The 19,493-nt window shown below is 40.6% G+C and overlaps 2 protein-coding genes across 2 annotated transcripts; one reads left to right on the forward strand and one right to left on the reverse strand.

Annotated features, from left to right (window-relative positions):
* Positions 1-6,905: 6,905 nt before the first annotated feature.
* Positions 6,906-7,961, reverse strand: LOC122653841. The gene has a single exon (XM_043847794.1). It carries the CDS (start codon positions 7,959-7,961, stop codon positions 6,906-6,908), a length of 1,056 nt encoding a protein of 351 aa, XP_043703729.1.
* Positions 7,962-14,741: 6,780 nt separating this feature from the next.
* Positions 14,742-19,240, forward strand: LOC122653859 (QWRF motif-containing protein 7-like). The gene is made up of 5 exons (XM_043847815.1): positions 14,742-15,479; positions 15,882-16,118; positions 16,232-16,321; positions 16,398-16,505; positions 19,025-19,240. The coding sequence occupies exons 1-5, from the start codon at positions 14,742-14,744 to the stop codon at positions 19,238-19,240; spliced, it is 1,389 nt and encodes a 462-aa protein (XP_043703750.1).
* Positions 19,241-19,493: the final 253 nt, after the last annotated feature.

Genomic DNA, 19,493 nt, shown 5'->3' on the forward strand with positions numbered 1-19,493 from the left:
ATCTTGTTCATACACATTCTCTCAATTTAACCCTTTGATTCGCTTTGTCAAAAATTCACCCCACACCCGTTCGATGTTGGATAAGCGATGTTTGACGAGTCTACGTGTGTAACGGAATGTGAATAATATGCCTATGTGGAATTGTGCATTACTGAGCTAGAATGTGAATAACCATAAGTTTTCAAAATAAATTTCTCTCACAAATGAAGTTGGTTTTTAAAAAACAAAAAAAAATAATAATAATAATAAAATTAAAAAAAATAAAATTTTTTGTTTGAATGAATCTTAGATTTCTCTATCAAGGTTTTTGGTAACGTATAATTGTGCACTAAGCTTTTATGAAGGACAAGTGTTGTGCAACACAAAAATGGAGAATATCTGGTAAGTGTCTATGTTTGTATGTGATTACTTTTCACTTGCTTGTATTGATTACTTGGATAGGGTTGTGTTTTCCTTTTTGCATGACATAATTTGCATTAGGACTGTGATTCCCTTTTTGCATGACATAATTGGCATTGGATTGCTTTTCCATGGCTACACATGCATAGGATTGCATTTTCCTGACCAATGTCTTGATCATATGCTATCTGAATTCTCATTTTCGTTGCACTCGCATGCAACCTACTCAGCCGATCATGACAGAATTCGTATACAGTCTGGGCTCTGATCATTTAGTTCCATTGGACCCTCGTACTTCCTGCACTCACATGCACTACACTCACGTGCAGTTGAACTATCTGATTACTGTTGAATTCATGTACAACTCGATCTCCAATGATTTGGCCCCATGTATAGTTTAACCAAGTCCTTAACCACTTCTGCACTCATATGCATTTGGTTTATTGGATCACTGTTAGTTTGATCTTTCGATTATACCAGATTCATGTATGGTTCCGCACTCTCGTGCAATTTGATCCTTTTGATCCCTGCTATACTCGTGTATAGTTCGATTACCATTTGAATCTTCTGGTCTCAGCTGTACTCATGTACAAATTGATTGAACCTTTGACCCTATTGAACCCTGCTATGCTTGTGTATAGCTTGATCATTCATTGATTTTTTTCAATCCCACTATACTCATGTATAGTTTGATCACTCTGTGACCTTTCTGATCCTTGCTATATTCGTGTATAGTTTGATCATCTCATTAACCTTTCGATCTCTGTTGTACTCGTGTACAGATTTATCCATCATTTGATCCTTCTCGTACTCGCGTACAAGTTAATTGTTGAACTTTCTGACCTTCACTCTACTTGCATGTATAGTTCAATCATACCATGAATCTTTGGTCTCTGTTGATTAACTATACTCGTGTGTAGTTCGGTCACCCCACGGTACTCATGTACAAGATTGATCCATTATCTGATCCTCCTTGTACTCGTGTACAAATTAATCATTGAACTTTCTAACCCTCTCTATACTCGCGTGTAGTTCGATCACCCAATGAATCTTTCAGTCTCTATTGTACTCATTGACCCATCATCTTGATCCTCTTTGTACTCGTGTACAAGATTGATCCATCATTTGATTTTTCTTGTACTCGTGTATAAATTAATCATTAACATTTTTTTTATCTTCACTATACTCGTGTGTAGATCGATCATCCCGTGAATCTTCAGTCTCCATTGTACTCATGTACAGATTGATCCATCATTTGATCCTTATTGTACTCGTGTACAAGATTGATCCATTATCTGATCCTCCTTGTACTCGTGTACAAGTTAATCATTAAACTTTTGGATCCTCACTATACTCGCGTGTAGTTCGATCATCCCATGAATCTTTCGATATCCATTGTACTCAAGTACAAATTGATCCTTTTTTGTCTAAACCCATGACCAATTTATCATCTAAATCATTATTTTATCCGGTCACTACCGGACTCATGTATGGTCTGATCATCGTGATCTCTTGACCACTTCTGCACTTGCCGATAATTTTATCATCCAACCATTGTCAAAACTTGTGAATAGCCTTTCAGATGAGACCTGTCCCTCACTGAAACCATATCTTTCCCTCGGAATGACTGGAGTGTGTCATTCCATAGGTCAGCCAGATCGGCTATAAGTACGTCATACCATTGTCTTAGATTGATCAAAGAGTGGCTTTCCACATGCCATCATCGACAGAATGATGTCTATACCATGCGAGCACCTTCTCTGTGCCACAATATTTCTTCGGCATAAGGAGGGTCTTACCCTATAGAGCAAAAAAAAAAAAAACCTAAAAAGTTTTTTTTCAAGAAAGGCCCTGAAAATGGCAAAAACCCTAAATATTGAGGAAAAATTCTCATGCATCATGAATTATACTAACTCTTGTTCAAGATGTTAGCGCCAGGCTCAGTCGAGTCCTCTTGCTCATAATCAAGATCAGATCAATCGAGTCCTCTTGCTCCTAACCAAGATCAATCAAGTCCTCTTGCTCCCAATCAAGATCAATCGAGTCCTCTTGCTCCCAATCAAGATCAATCGAGTCCTCTTGCTCCCAATGAAGATCAGTCAAGTCCTCTTTCTCCCAATCAAGATCAATTGAGTCCTCTTGCTCCCAACCAAGATCAATCGAGTCCTCTTGCTCCCAATCAAGATCAATCGAGTCCTCTTGCTCCTAACCAAGATCAATCGAGTCCTCTTGCTCCCAACCAAGATCAATCGAGTCCTCTTGCTCCCAACCAAGATCAATCGAGTCCTCTTGCTCCCAACCAAAATCAATCGAGTCCTCTTGCTCCCAATCAAGATCAATCGAGTCCTCTTGCTCCCAATCAAGATCAATCGAGTCCTTTTGCTCCCAATCAAGATCAATCGGTTTATCAAAAGATTTCATCACGGTTAACCGCCTGTTTGGCAAGTCTGGTCGAGTGGTGCCTTATCTAGATCTTCAGTCGAGCAGTGCCTTATCACCCTTAAATTTGATCTTTGGGCCGAGTGGGGCCTTATCTAGATCTTCGATTGAGTGGTGCCTTATCACCCTCAAAATTCTATCCCCAGTGGAGCCCCTCATATTTGATCTTTTGGCCGAGTGGTGCCTTATCTAGATCTTCGGGCCTAGTGGTGTCTTATCTAGATCTCGGTCGAGCGGTGCCTTATCATCCTCAAATTTGATCTTTAGGCCGAGTGGTGCCTTATCTAGATCTTTGGTCGAGCGGTGCCTTATCACCCTCAAAGTTGATCTTTTGGCCGAGTGGTGCCTTATCTTGAAATTTGGGCCGAGTGGTGCCTTATCTTGATCTTTGGGCCGAGTGGTGCCTTATTTAGATCTTTGGTCAAGCGGTGCCTTATCACCCTCAAATTTGATCTTTGGGCCGAGTGGTGCCTTATCTAGATCTTCGATCGAGCGGTACCTTATCACCCTCAAAATTTGATTGAGCAATGCTCACAAGATAGAGATTTGGTTTTTTCGAGTTTTTCTTTTAAGGATTATCGAAAGATTTCATCGTGATTAGTTGTTTGTTTTTAGCAACTCTGTCGCCTTGGAGCAAAGCGTCAGCAGTACATGCTCTTGGTGACAAAATTAGTCGGCCTTTTGTCTTTACCCTTCGGCTGTTGGCACAGGCCTCTGCCAAAGAGGGGCAAACTGTAGACACTGATTTTTGTCACCCCCTAATTGGCGATGATGACAACGGGACATGGATGATGGACGACGCACTCTCCCTCTTTCTAAACCCAAGATACCTGACCTATAAGACCAAGAACTATGCTGAGCACAAAATGACCCATTTTAGACCCAAAAATAAGAAAAAATGGCACTACGCCCTCATAGCGCTGTGGGAAGGAGACCCCTTCCCACAGGAGCGTGGGGATGTATACCGGATTGCCATGGCGCCATGAGAGGGTGTAACATCAGCTTGCTGACGTCACACATGGCATCGTGGAAGACTTATCTGGCCAGGAGAGAGAGGGGATCCCTCCCTATAAATAGGATGGTCCCCCTCCCTCATTTTAAAAGCAATTTTGGGTAGAGAGACCCTCCCCAAGTGATTTCCACCCTCTTTGTCTCATTTTTTTACCCTCTTTTCTCTCCTTTCTCTTATGAGAGTGTGAGTGAGTGAAATTTTCTTGGTTGTGGATAGATCCTTTGATTATCCTTTCGAGCATAGAGCACTCCTGCTCTTAGGCGTTGTTATCCCGTCAGTGCACGGATAACCATCAAAACCCCTTTATTTCAGACGTTATTTTGTCTATTTTCTCCTCTCCAAATTATTTGAAAGAGCCGTTACTCTGCCCAGAAAGAATCAACGTCAATCCATTCGTCTATCTCCCCTGAGCCAGGGGAATACAACCATACAGGTATAATTACTGCATTCTTGTTGATTCAATGTAGTCCTTTAGTATTTCATCATTTTAGTCTGTATTTCTCATATATGTAATGTAGTTTATTATTTTTTAGTTCAATTCATAGCATCTGAATGTAGTTCATAATATCCCCCATCCCCGTAATAAAAGAGAGAGAACATTCATCTTTATGTAGCATCTAATACAGAGAGACCGGCTTCGGCCAGGCAAGGTGGGTGCCTAACACCTTCCCACACTCGTAACCTGACCCCTTATCCAAACCTTTGATCAGACCATATGGAGTCATATAGCCCGATTCCGTTCACAACGGATAGGGCTACACTTAATGGGTCCTAGACCCTAACCCTAGGTGGCGACTTCACATTATATTAGCATATTTTAATGCATGATCCTAATCCCCCATTTATCAATATTATACATTGATAATATCATCTATTATCCATCCTATATATATATATATATATATATATCAAACCCATGTTGCCCATAAGGCTGAGGAACCCTCATCCCGAGGACCACAGTACTTACAGCTGGTAAGTCTCCTTATTGCGATCCATGTTCCATCGTGACCTCCTTTCTGTCTTTTTGGGTTGAAGAAATTGTTGATCGAAATCCATTCCAATCGATCACAGCGCTGTCTCGCCTACTACGGATCCCATACTACCCCCCATGAACTGAAAATCCGTAACCCCAATTGCTATGGGAATACCATTTAGTTAACCTATGCCTGTTTGAACAGCCTCAGTTAACCCCGTCTTTCGTTGATAAGAATCGATAGCAATCGCATAGTTATAGCAATAGCGGGTCGATTCTGAGGAAAGGATAAGATAAGTAATCAAAATTATTGATAAGGATGCAATCCAGATCATAATGAGACACTCCTTCGGTTTCATTAAAAAGGTAAAGGATAGGACCAAAAAACAAAAAAGAAGAATCGATCGTTCAAGTGTTCCAGCGCTCAAGCCCCATTTACTAATAAGGAGAAAGCAGGCCTTACACAAACGAAGAAAACTACAGGGTGCACGTCCCTCTTGTTCCTGTTTAGTCCCCTTCGTTTCGGAAGTTCTTTCTATTTCTACATCTGTTTCTTCCTCACTTTGCCCCCTTTCTTCCGTTTTTGAGGTTTCTTTCAGTTTCTTAGTGACAATAGGCGACGGCATTCTGCCTAAATAGTAGGAAAAATTGTAAGGATTTTATGAAACCATGTGCTATGGCTCGAATCCGTAGTCAATCCTATTTCCAATAGGAGCAGTTGACAATTGAATCCCATTTTTCCCATTATTTTTGTATCCGTAATAGTGCGAAAAGAAGGCCTGCTTCCAAACCAAATCATACCCTAACCCATGCGCTAGTTAAGAATCAATTTCATGATGCTTCTCCCTAAAATTATTATAATTATATTACTTTATTCTAAATTCTATTCCAAATCACGGGAGCAGTCATTTGTCATTAAATTAATAAGAGACACCCCGGTATCTCTATTTAGTCATTCGAAGGTCTCTTTTATGCGAAAGCGGGTAGACTACCTCATGGACCAGGCTGCCTACAACGAGTCCGAATTCATACAATTGAGGGGTGAGCTTACTGATCAAGGAATGGCCAGAAACAGAGAGTACAAGCTCGGCACCTTTAACCTCACCTGTTCTAACATAAGTAATAAGCTGACCTTTTTCCCTAAATGGAGATGAATACAAAATACAAAATCCTCCCCCTCCTATAGACTATAGTCCTATTACTATTCTCTTGTTGTTTTGAATTTCATTTTTCAAATTCCAAAAAAAAACAAAAAAAGAGTTTGACCGCCACTCTTTGATTGGGTCTTTTATTTAATCAAATTTGTTAAATAATCCATACAAAATCTATTGATCAAGGAAATTAATTGAAAAACGCCCCACAATCTCTCACCCCTCTAAAAATATTTTCCTCTTCAATTCTATCTAATTTATTTAACATATATGGTCATTCATTTTGTTTTTTTAAATTTTAGTAAGGAATTTTTTATTAACACCCCTTCAGGTGTCAAATAATTTGTAAACTTAAATTTTTTTTGCCCTATTAGTATGACAATTTTTTTTCAATGAGGTAATAATGTTATTTTGCATATGTACTCGAAAAATATGCATGACCGTGGCACATTTGATAAGACATAATGATATGTCATTTTAAACTTGTTAAAAAAATAAAAAAACTCTTTTATATACCTATCTTAAAACCGTTTGAGAATAAGAAAAATGTTAATTAAAAGATGTCAAGTTCTAAGTACACCTATAGAGGTGTCATTGAGACACTCCCCATTAGTAAATGCATCTCATGCATATTATCTTTATTCATAAGTTATATTTTATTTTTCATGTTTTTAATTAAATCCTGCCCTACGTTTTGTTTCGTATTACTTCCCATGCATTCCACAAGTTTTTGTTTCATAGGATATCTTCCAGGTTCTATTTTTTTGGTGAATGAATTACTTGAGAGGGCTTGGTTGGGGACCAAGTAACAACAAAAAAACAACCCATCACTCTTTTATTTGGATGGAGATCATGAAAATTTTTGATGAATCAAGCTCTTCAATTCCTCCAAAGTTTCAAATCTTTTTTTTTTTTTTTGGTAAACTCAGATCTATTGAAAAAGGTGTGTCAAAGCCAAGGCATCAGAGAGACAAACCTCTTGGAGCCAAGGAGTGGAGTGAGGCCAATCTATCCTACACAAAATGGATAGAGCCTTCCTGGCTAGAGAGTCAGCCACGCTGTTAATCTCTCTAGGGATATAAGAGAAAGAAATTGACCTGAAAAAAGAAGAGAGATGACTTATGTCATTTACAACTGGCGAAATATCAGCAAGGGCATTTCTTGAAGGATCTTGAATAAAGGAGATCATCTTCTTGCTGTCCGATTCCACCTCTAAATGATCAATGTATTCCCCAATGGCTTGGATCATACCCAACCTTATAGCAAGACCTTCTCCCAAAAGCATAGAGGTGAAGCTGTTAGGTTCAGAAGAAGCATACACCATGTTGCTAGAGTGATCTCTCATAACAAAACCCAGGTCGCCTTTATCCTTCTTGAATGTCAGCGCTGCATCAGTATTCAACTTAAAGGTTGGGGAAATGGGAGGCTTCCAGTATAGCGGGAGGTCGGGGGCATTCCTTACCCCATGATTGCAAGTAGGAGGTGACCCTCTTAAGGTAAAAAGTTCTGAATGAGCCTGTTGTGGATTGAACAAGACTTCATAGGGGGATCCAGCCTTACTGGAGAAAACTAGCTCATTTCGAGCTTTCCAGATATTCCATGCTATGAAGCTACAAAGGGACATGTCCTTCCTCGACTCTTCTTTGCCTAGAATTAGGAGGGATGACCAGTTCATGATCCACTCAGGAACAGAGAGAGATTGAGACTGATAAGGATTCAGTGCCAGATGGGATCCAAACCACACTGCCTTTGCAAAAGGGTTGGCCAAAATGATATGTTCAATAGTCTCAGAGGCTGCACCACATCTAGGACAACTGGGCTCAAGGGGAATTTTTCGCTTAGAGAGAGCCATACCTGTAGCAAGAGCTCCTCCTACAGCTTTCCAAAGAAAACTTTTAATTTTCAGAAGTGTCCTGCAGGTCCAGATTCTATTCCACATTGCTTGAGGGAGGGGCACAGTCACATGAGAAGACAAAGGTTTTGACATAGCTTTTTCATCCTCCAAATTAGAAATAAGGTGATATGCAGATTTAACGCTGAATTTCCCATCTTTTGCTTCTCCCCAAATTTGGTAATCCTCGCAAGGGAAAAGGCCCAGAGTGATTTAAAATTGCTTCTTTGTCGTCCTTATGAAAGCAAGAATCAATAATACCCCGATCCCAAATTCTATTCTCAGCATCTATTAACTCTAACACCCAGACCAAAGTGCAATTCTGAGGTCAAGGATGACTAATCTTGAAGCCTGCTAAGGTAGATAGCCACCTATCTTCCCATATCTTAATATTCTCCCCTGTTTCTACACGCCATAGCAGTCCAGCTTGTAAGAATTTCCTCCCTTCCAGGATACTTCACCAAGCCCAAGAGGGCTAAGATCCTAAACGAGCATTAAGGAAATCACCGGAGGGGAAGTAAACTAATTTCATAAAGGCAGCCCAGTGGGAGGTCGAATCCTTCCATAATCTCCAAGCAACTTTCGTCAAGAGAGCTTGGTTGTGAAGTTTGGGGTCCCTAAAGCCAATTCCTCCATTCCTTTTCAAGCGACATAGCTTCTTCCACGAAATCCAATGGATTTTGTGGTCATATTCACTCTCCCCCCAGTAGAAATTTACAGCTGCAGAGCTGATTTTAGAGTGATGAGCTGCGGGTAGCTTGAAGTGGGAAGAAGTGTAAGTTGCCATTGAAAGGGCTTTGGCCTTAAGGAGAGTTTCTTTGCCGACAGGAGATAACAGTTTATGCTTCCAAGACTCTAATCTCTTCAGGGTCTTATCACCAATATCATAAAAAACTTGAACTTTAGAGAGACCCAAATCTGTTGGGAGCCCCAAATATTTACGCGGGCCATCTCCGTAAGGAATCTTGAGAATGCAGGAGAACCAGCATTTAAACTTAAGGGGGGTATTTGTGCTGAAAGTCAACAAAGACTTCTTAACATTCACTTGCTGCCCATTGGCTTTGCAATACGTCTCCAAATAGTCCTTGAGACAAGAGATTTCATGAAGGTTTACCATGGAGAACATAAGGCAGTCGTCCGCGAATAGAAGGTGGGTAATTGGAGCTGCTCTATTTTTCACTTTGATGCCTCTGATGTCGCCACCTTGTTCAGCCCTAGATAGGAGACAGCTGAGCGCATGGGAGCAAATGATGAAAATGGCAGGGGAGATCGGATCCCCTTGTCGAATGCCATGGATGGGGGTAATGTCAGATGACTCAATACCATTGTGAAGGAGTTTGTACTTTATCGAGGAAACACAACTCATGATCATTAGAACCACAGCCTCACAAAAACCCAGCCTGATCAACACCTGCTCAATAAAACCCCACTCAAGGCGATCATAAGATTTTTTCATGTCTAGCTTCAAAGCCACCATCATCTTTTTGCCTTTCTTCCTCTTCTTTATATAGTAAAAAATTTCATGAGCAGCGTATATATTATCTGATATCAATCTGTCCGGGACGAATGTCGATTGGAAAGGAGAGATAATGTGAGGGAGGATGCTCTTCAAGCGAACCGCAAGGATTTTTGTGATAACCTTAGTGGCAACATTACACAAACTGATCGGACGAAGTTGCTCAGCCATCTCTGGGGTATCCACCTTAGGAATAAGACAAAGATATGTTTTATTAATTGAAGGATGGAGCATACCTGTTTGGAAGAATTCTGTAACAAAGGCAGCAAGGTCTTCGTGAGTGAGGTCCCAATACCTTTGATAAAACACCGGAGGAAACCCATCTGGCCCTGGCGATTTTAGAGGCTGCATATCAAAGAGGGCTTCGCACGTGCAAATTAGGCACACGACAGAGGGAGGAGTTCATGTCTTCTTGAATCACAGGGGTAATACACTCCATTGTTCTTTGCAAAGCTTCCTGATCAATACTTTCAGTAGTAAAAGCATTTTGAAAATGGGAAGATGTCTCTTGATTAAGCTCCAAATCATTAGAAGTCCAAGCCCCATTGCTCATTCGTAACTTCAAAACTCTGTTTTGCTGCTGCCTTTGAAGAGTAGAGGCATGAAAGAATTTCGTATTCTAATCCCCACTTTGCAACCACAAAATCCGAGATTTCTGTGCCCATAAATCTGCTTCATGGGCTAGCTGTTCAATAAGCATTTTGGTAAGTTCAGCTTCCTTGGTACAGTTCTCAGAGGTAGGAGGACCATTTTGAAATCGAGAAATTTCAGCCTTCAATTCCTTGATTTTGCACTTTACCGAAGCATTTAACATTCCATTCCATAAAAACTGATTTGCAATTTGTTAGCTTTGATGTTAGAACTTCATGTTTGGTTCCTGTGGATTGAATTTTCCAAGCTGCTGAGGCTGTGTCCTTACAACCACTGTGGCGAAGCCACATACTCTCAAAGTGAAATGGCCACCTTCCTCTACAAATACCTCCCTCAGTATCAACAATCAAAGGAGAGTGGTCAGACCCTATAGCAACTCTAGAAAAAACAGCAGCATCTTGGAAATGACTTCTCCAAGAGAGATTAGCAAAGGCTCTGTCGAGTCTGATTTTTATATTTGAATCTCCCACCATTTTATTGGACCAAGTAAATAAAGGGCCATGGAAACCCAAGTCTGAAAGATTACAGTCATCCACCAATTGTCTAAAGGCCCCAACATCTCGAGCACCCACACAAGAACCTCCTTTCTTCTCATGCCAAGCAAGAAAGGAGTTGAAGCCACCGAGACAGATCCAATCATCATTTTGATTTCTGCCCAAATCCGAAATCTGATTCCAAACCTATTGATGTTGGCTTCGAACAGGAGCACCGTATACAAAAGTAATATAAAAAGGTTGAGAATTGTTGAAGGACACCCTGGTATCAATTATATGAAAATTTGCCAACAGGATTTCCATAGAGATGTACTACTGCCAGAGAATACAGAGGCCTCCAGATCGACCAAGAGCATCTACTGAGAAATTGGAGTGCATCCGAAGCTAATGTTGGATACGCCGAGCTTTCTTCGAGAGGCATTTAGTTTCCATTAGAAAAATTACATCAGGTCTATCCGAGTAGGAGAGGTGCAGCAGGGAATTCATAGTCAAGGGCCTCCCCGTCCCTTGACAATTTCAGCTTCGAATTTTTATTTCTGCCCGTGGAGCTACTCCCCAGCTTCCACGGGGTTTTCCAATAAAAAATGCTCAGCATGAAGAGACGAATCAAAGATTGCTAATGCAACATGGGATCTTCTAGCTCTCTTTGGTTTATCAAGGATCGACAAAGGATCAGCTGGGGTTTTGGTGTGAGGTGATTTTAATTGGCTTCTGGTTCTAACTGATAGGGAAGGTTTAATGGTGGTAAGTGTCTGAATGATGGGAGGGCTGATTAACTGAGTTTCAAGGAGGGATGTAGGAATAGGGGATGTTACCTGCACTTGGTTCTGATTGGGGGAGTTTCTTTCATCTGTGCTATGTGGCTTAACTGAATAGGTTGGGGTGGGCACAGAGTGGTTCAGTATGGGTTGGTTCAGTTCATGATGGCTCATATTCATGACCAAGTCGGTCGGTAGAGGAAGGATCGGGTTTGGTAACTGTGGGTATGACCCACCTGGGTTAAAGCCATGAGATTGAGGGGGAAAGGGATAAGCAAGTGAAGGGTGTGACCTTAATAGAGAAAGGTTCTCGAGGGTGGGGGGTGTGGTATTTGGGCCGTTGATAGGGGTAATGGATAGCTGGGATAAGATGGACAAAAGGTAATGTGACAGTTCATTATTGTATGATAGGTAATCTGGTGGGGGTGAGGTGACCGTGGATGAGGTGTGATGATTGGGAGAAGGAATTTGGAGAGAGGGGTTGATGGGGTTGTTATGCGCATGAGTCAAGGACAGGTATTGATGATAGGTGTCCTGTGATGGTTGGGTGGGAGGGGAAATTGGAGACACGAACAACTATCCTTGGTCTGTCATGTCAGGGGTTGTCCTCTGTCCTACGCAGAGGTGCAGAGGAGTGGGGTGGTGGTTGCTTCCACCTGTGGCAGGGGTATGGGGGTGGTTGTGGTCGGAAACCATGGAGTTGGGATTAGGTTGGGGTGCCGGTGACTGGTTCCGGTAAGTGGAGGATGAGGTATTGGGATTGCCCGAAGTGGTTTGGGTGGTAGGGGTATTGGTGTTGATGGGTGGGTGGGTAGATGGATGGGAAAGCAGATGGTAAGCCTTTGAGTCCTCAAACAAAACACATTGTGCCCTTTCTAAGCTTCTGGGGTCGGGGGGAATACCTCTCATGAAGGGGCCATATTGGTGGTGGATTTGCTCTGATTGATAGTTGGAGAGTGTGGCGGTGGAATACTTGACCAAGCAACGATTCTCTTCATGTCCTATAACACCACAGCAATATCAGAACAACGGAAGGCGCTCATATCTGATGATTGCATCACTATCAAGGCATGATCGACGCTTCACCATGATAGAGGTTCTTAGGGCTTTTGTAATGTCCAGCTTAACTCTGCATCTCAGATATTGAGTTTTTTCCCCTGCAATCAAAGTCTGAATGATCATTGCCTTGGTAGGAATCCTTATTTTCCTTGCTAGTTGAAAGCAGATTTCTGTGGAAATCAATTCATGTGGGAGAGATTGGAATTGAATCCAGAAATCAGCATAGCGAAATTCCCATTTGCCAGCGCTGTTCCATTTTTCCAAAATAATAAGGTTCCCTGAAACAGCCCAGGGACCTTCCTCCATTACATTAGTTAGATCCCTAGGATGGTTGAACTTGAACATAAACTTCTAGTCTGCTAATGGGGATACCTCAACTCCCATCTTCAAGTTCCATCCTCCTATTAGAGCTTTGTTGATAGCCTGTCGACGGTAAGATTTCCCCGGAAGGATATACTCTACCAAAGTGTTATCCCAAGAGACCGCAATATCCTCCTCTGTTTCCTCATCGAGAACTAGGTCATCATCAGGATTTGGCGGTGGATCTGGAGAGGGTGGAGTTTCTCTAAGGGGAATAGGAGGAAGCGGTAGCAGGCGGTGGCTTTCCATCTCAGTGAGCTAGAGAAGAAAGATCACCGGAGAAGTAAGCCAGGAGAAAAGGCACGCAAAAAGCGGAAATTGTCAAAACCGAATCAGTTTCAAATCTAATTAAATGAAATCTAGAGAAGCAATAATCCAATTCAGAATGCATTAGTTCTTTTTTTGATGAAAGTGTTATCACACAAACCACACACCAATCCCAAAATTGAGAATGGGCATTGTTGCAAGATCAAGCAAAGAGCTGAATGAGATAGATGCAGACCAACTAGTATACTTGATGGAGAACTGCCAATCGTAGTTGGTAGAGTGTGGAGTGTAAAAGCCTAGCCTACCAGCAGGTCTCGAGTTCAATCCTCTCGGTTTTTATTGGTCAGTTCGGTTGGGCTGAATTGATTTTGGGTTGATACTAGGCCAACCCAAAACAAACTTTTAAAGATGTTCAGTTTCAGTCCAATTTGGTCTAGTCTTGGTCGATTTGTAATCAGGCAACTATTGGGTTCGATCGGTCCGATTTCAAGTTCGATCCTCTTGGTTTTCGTCGGTTAGTTTGGTTGGGCTGAATTGGTTTTGGGTTGATACTAGGCCAACCCAGAACAAACTTTTAAGGAAGTTTCAGTTTCAGTCCAATGTGGTCTCGTCTTGATCGATTTGTAATCAGGCAACTACTAGGTTCGGTCGGTCCGGTTTCAATTTTACATTTATACATAAGAAAACCAATGGGAAAGTTCTGATTTTATTGAGTTGTAGGTTTGTTAGTAGGTTATTATCGGTCCGCCTAAATTTTTTATTGGGTTTGGTCAGATTTTCGATCTCTATCGTAATAGATCGAAAATTCGGCTCGGATACGGATCATATGTGATCGGATCCGGATAATTCCTGGCTGAATACAAATACCTCTAAACGGATTCGGATGCAGATCGAATTAGGATTTTTGACCATCCGTTTACATCTCTGCCTCGTGTAACCCAAACCTTCCTCCTCCTAGCGGATACAATTCACTCTCAATCCATATCTCTTAGATCATGATTCTCTTTTCCTCATATTCTAGAACTGTTGAATCTTCAAAAACCCTCAAAATCATTATTTACTTAAATTTTTATTATTAAGGATTTTTATCGGAGTATTTGGATTTTTCTCCGGATATCTTTAAACAAATACGGATGCAGATTGAATTCGGATTTTCGATTATTCATTTACAACCCTACATAAAACCCCAACTGAAAACCAAATCAATAAGAATTCGATTCAATTAGTCCAAATCGGACCAGCCAATTTCAATCGATCCAACCGGTTTGGGCTGAACTTTGACAACCTTATAGGTTATGAATCGTTATCCTCTTCTGTAATCGCACGGTGTTGTACTGCATCGTGCGGCACAGCAAAGGCCATGTGGCATAGTGGACCCCACATGATACACATGGCCTCTGCAGCTGTCGCACGATGCAGTACAACACGCGTAGTTCCTGCATAGGATAAAAATTCACAGGTTATTCATACTCAGAAAATAGAGAGGTCAACGAAGAGAGAAAACTAAACTGTACGTGGAAGCCTTGAAGTTAAAGTGGAGAGGGCCGTGTGTGTGATATGGTATTCCATTTCCAAAGTCCAACCTGACGTGCTCTCAACTCTCAAATCTCCATAGTTTCCTACAAATCAAGCTATTGAACCGTCCGATTGGAATAAGATATGTGCCTAGTTTCAATTTTGATCATCCCGATGTGCCTTATTTATCATATGAGAGCCTCGTTATTGTCTCTCAGTCGATCATCGTTTTCGCGGGAAATACTTGAGCCGTAAAATGGAGAACCAAAGCAGTCGCCGGCGAACCGTTGGAGATGGGATACGTCGTTCTCCCCGTCTGTCACGAACCGCAAGCACAACAATGCCGGAGATTCCTCTTTTCAAGTTAAACTCCGGCAGAAAATCCGTCGACAAACCGAATTCCACGGCGCGAACTAGAATCAACAGCAGCAGCATCAAAGCTGGTGAAGAAAACAGAAATCCATCACCAGCAACGAGAATACCAATTCCAATTCCAGGAATCATCAAAAGGCCTCAATCTGAGAATCTCATCCTTAGTAATCCCGTCCGGAACTTGCAGCGTCAACGGAGTCCCGACATAGTAACGATAATTCCTATTCCAGGAATCATCAAAAAGCCTCAATCTGAGAATCTCATCATCAATATTCCCGTCCGGAACTTGCAGCGTCAACAGAGTCCCGACGTAGTAAAAAACATCGAGAAAGTGAAACCAAAGAGGACAGGATCAGTTTCTCCCTCAGCCTGGGCGTTATCTCCTGGAAGATCATCTTCCATCTTTTCGGTGCCGGAATCTCCAGATTCTTCGGGTCGAACAACGAAACAGAGCTCGAAAAGTGTTAACAGCGTTTTGAATTATTTCCGGCAGAAGAAGGCGTCTTCGATCCAAGAGGAATTGTTGCATCAACTACGTATTATGCATACGAGATTGCTTCAATGGAGATTCGCGAATGCTCGAGCTGAATCCACTTTAGCCGCTAATAAGCATTTTGCAGAGGTAAGCAAAGAAAAGCTATTTAATTTCTCTCTTGGAGTTGTGCTAGTATGACCGGTGGGAGGACGGAGATTCCATCCTTTTCCCATGCATGATTATTAGGCTTGTATGATTGAATGCGGGCCTTGGTGAGTTGGTGCACCGGTAAGGTTGTTCCATTGTGATCAAGTGATCATAGGTTCAAGTTTAGAAATAGTCTCTTTTTATTTTTTTTTATGATAAAATCATCACCTTTGATTAGTTTAAGGGTGGAAAATTCATCCTTCCACTGGTCATTTATATTTTGGATTGTTGTTCCGATTGCATGAAACTGTTGGGTTTTACGTGGAAGGCAAAAATAATAATCTCATATCGATTGTTAGTAGTCCAATGTAGAGACTTATATGTACGTTTGATGTACTGCAGGACAAAATATTTAAAGTTTGGTTAAGGATCTTCCATCTGCGCAATTCGATTCTAGAAAAACGACTTCATATTGAGAAGCTCAAACATGAAATTAAGATAATTCAAATTATTGATCCTCAAGTTTGCATAATTAATGAATGGGAAAAGATTGAGAAGAAAAATTCAGAAGCAGTAGCAAGAATTGGGAGAAAATTATCTGCATCATCAACTGCACTCCCCTTGATAAATGGTGCTAAGGTAGGGATTAGGGAAACTTCTGTAGAACACATTCAATTAATGAATTTCATTTTATATATTTTGTCTAATTTTCCCTTTTCCCTTTTCTTTTATGCCTTTTAAATGGGTAAAAGGCGGATTCAGATTCAGTTCAGAATGCAATGTTCACAGCCATGAGTGTCATGGAAAGTATTGAAGCAACAATTATGAAGTTCATCTCACAGGTTCGATTTATATAATTTTCTCATCTTATATTCTTATTATTTTGCAAGATTTCCCATTTATGTTTTCTTTTAGCAGGTTGAGGAAGCAGCTTCATTAGCTTCCGAGCTAGTCAATACCGTAGAACAAGAGAGGAAAGAGTTACAAGAATTAAGGAAGGAAATTGCCATAGTTGCTTCACTTGAGGTGGGTCTTTTTGGAATTTCCTGTGTATTTAAATTATTCTGAAATTTTCTTATTATTATTAGGGAGAGAGTTGGGTACACGTACCGCCCGTTCCGGGTAAGCGGGCAGCCTTGCCAAACGGTAAGGGTGGGATGGTATGGATAGGGTGGTCATTTCCCTTGGGGAGGGGGGAGATAGGTACAGGGTGGCCACCCCCGGCATGCTCACCCATTTCCCTTATTATTATTTTTGGATGGAGATAAAAAGATTGTGTTGGGGGTACGATGTCTTGTATTCTGTCACTTGCATAAGTAGGCTTAGGACTGCAATAGGGCCGGATTGGGCTGGGTTTTTAAAACTCCAGCCCAACCCTGAGACCTCTTAGCTGGGCCCAGACCCAGCCCGATCCTGACCCAAGGCCTGGAAAATCCAACCCTGACCCACCCTCTGGGTTGGGCCGGGCTGACCCTGATTGGCTCTGATCATGGAGTGGGGAAAGGGAGAGATGCATGGATTGGACTAAGTTGGGCTGGTTTAGGTAAAAAATTAATAATTTTACATAAAATAACACTATAATAAAATATATTATCATTTATTATCTTCATATATAATATATTATATAACAAAATATGAGTGACATTTAAAGTTTATAATATATATAGTATATCAATATATATTTTACAATATAACTTAAAACAGGTTCAGGCTGGGCCAAGTTGGGCTCCACTCATGGCCTCAACCCTAGCCCGACCCAACCTTGACTTAGGGCCAAAAATTTACAGCCTTGACCTGCCCTCAAGGTCAGATATCTCAGCCCAGGCCTTGTTTAGGTTCAGGACGGGCAAGGGCGGGTTTGGGCCGACAGGGCCAAACTTGCACTCCTAAGTAGGCTGATGATTCTATAGGGCCTACAGCCTTGAGGCTCGGAGGATTCAGTCCACCTTGTGCATCAATCTTCATTATGGCCGGATCCGTTTGGGGACGGTGACAACCTTCGAGAAATTTTTTCTAGGACTATATGGGTATTGCGGGGTAAATTTTTCGTATATAGTTTCTCTACAAATTATTTTTGCAAGGGTTCTTTCTTAACTTTATTCTCCATTGATAGAGAAACTGATCTCATCTCATCTCATCTCATTCTGGACAAAAGCAATCTTGCCGAATCCTATAAATCCTTATGTTCAATTTTGTGATTGTTTGTTTGTGATTCAGTTCTTTTCTACATGATTTTAGGATTTTTTTTTTACACATTGTGCAAGCTATGGGAAAACTCTTCTGCACTTACTATTTAGTATTTACAGTGAAAAGACTAATTTATCAAGAATTTTTGGAGGGAGATAACAAATTCATTTCATTTCCTGAAAAGTAAAATTTTTTTTTTGGTGAATTCCTGAAAAGTAAATAAATCCTTTATGAAATGATTAAAGGAAGTTTATTTCATAATTGACAAATAGATCAATGGAAACTGAGTTTAGACTCTAGATTGATCTTTCCTAGCTAGCTGTACGGACATAATCTTTAGCTAGTAATCCTTAATTAGTATCATTATGTGTGCTTTAAAAAGTGTTGCTAAAAGTGGCATTTATCTTTTCTCTTTCGTTGAGGTTTACTAGAGGTATCAAAACCTAGCCCCGAACAAGTGAAGCTGGCCTAATATATCCCAAGTAGAATCGAATCGATCCTTATTGAATCGACTTTGGACTGGGTATTGCACACTTGAAACCAAATCGAAATCGACTTAACCCGAAACCAAAACCAAGTGAAAAAATCAGACTGAAATCAAACCGATAAAACCCGATATCTACCCGAAACTCATTAAAAAGTTTTTTTGTCCATAATTTTTGCATACATATATATAGCAAACCAAATCCAAAACCGGACCAAAGTTGAAACCAGCTCAATAACAAACCGATAAGAATCTAGCCGAAACAAAGCTTTTCTTATTGGTTTGGTTTCGAATTAACCCTTACCACACCGAAACCAACCCGAACCAACCGATTGACACCCCCTAAGGTTTACTAATGCATCAATTGAATTTCCTTTCAATCTTTTACCAAAAAAAAAAATTTATTTCCTTTCAATCTCTCAAGTGTTTTCTTTCTTTCTTTCTTTCTGTTATTTTTTTTTTTTTGGGGGGGGGGGTGTTGTTGGAGTATCTTTAAAATTACTCACTTAAGCATCCCCTCCATAGTAGGAAACCATTTAATTGTCACGGATGTAACCAATCCACTTGCATTAGGTGCTCTATATATTTTTTAGGCATGAGATCATTGCCTAGTCATATGGCCTGCAACAGTGTGGGGGTCAATGAGAGCATACACAAGAGTATCAATATGGATAAGATTTTTTAATTTCACAAAGGGCACACGATAATTCTATATAATTTCATCCACTCTTGTGTCTGAGTGTAGGATCCACGAGATTGGGCAGCGATCTTTTTCCCTTATTTTTTTCCCTTTCGTGAATTATTAACATCAGGTGCTTTAATAACATTGAATGAATCATATCTTCAAGCTTTAATTGTAATCTTATATGCACAGGCAAAGGAAGAAAGCCTTAAGGCACACACCATTCAAGCAGCTACACAAAGGATAGTAGAAGGTAACCATTTGTTATCTTCAATCAAATTAACAGATGCTTGGCACGAGAATGTTAAAGATAAGTCAATTCATCAGCAAAGGTATCGAAAGGGACACTTCCTTCGGTTATACTTATCTAATGTACATCACAAAGATAACTTAGGACATCAATCTTGAGTAGTTAGCTAGAATTTAGTGTATTACATACCACATATATACACAAAAATAATACAAATCATGACTTTTTAAGGCTTTAGTGAACTAAGTCTCTTTACTTCATTGTATTAGCCATTTTTGTTTCCAAGCCATGGGATTACATCTATTAACAAAATTCTCTCTCATTTTGCCTTGTTTATAAAATTCTCTAACAAGCCAATTGAGATAGATCTTATTGTTTCATGTTTATGACACCAAGCAGCATAGTTGTCAA

This window comes from Telopea speciosissima, chromosome 1, assembly GCF_018873765.1.
Source record: "Telopea speciosissima isolate NSW1024214 ecotype Mountain lineage chromosome 1, Tspe_v1, whole genome shotgun sequence".
NCBI classification, from domain to species: domain Eukaryota; kingdom Viridiplantae; phylum Streptophyta; class Magnoliopsida; order Proteales; family Proteaceae; genus Telopea; species Telopea speciosissima.

Bases quoted from the DNA above. Each gene is read 5' to 3' on its own strand.
- LOC122653841 (XM_043847794.1), bottom strand. From the start codon at position 7,961: ATGTCAAAACCTTTGTCTTCTCATGTGACTGTGCCCCTCCCTCAAGCA.
- LOC122653859 (XM_043847815.1), top strand. From the start codon at position 14,742: ATGGAGAACCAAAGCAGTCGCCGGCGAACCGTTGGAGATGGGATACGT. The intron at 15,480-15,881 runs GTAAGCAAAGAA...GATGTACTGCAG, and splicing joins CTAATAAGCATTTTGCAGAG to GACAAAATATTTAAAGTTTG. The intron at 16,506-19,024 runs GTGGGTCTTTTT...TTATATGCACAG, and splicing joins CCATAGTTGCTTCACTTGAG to GCAAAGGAAGAAAGCCTTAA.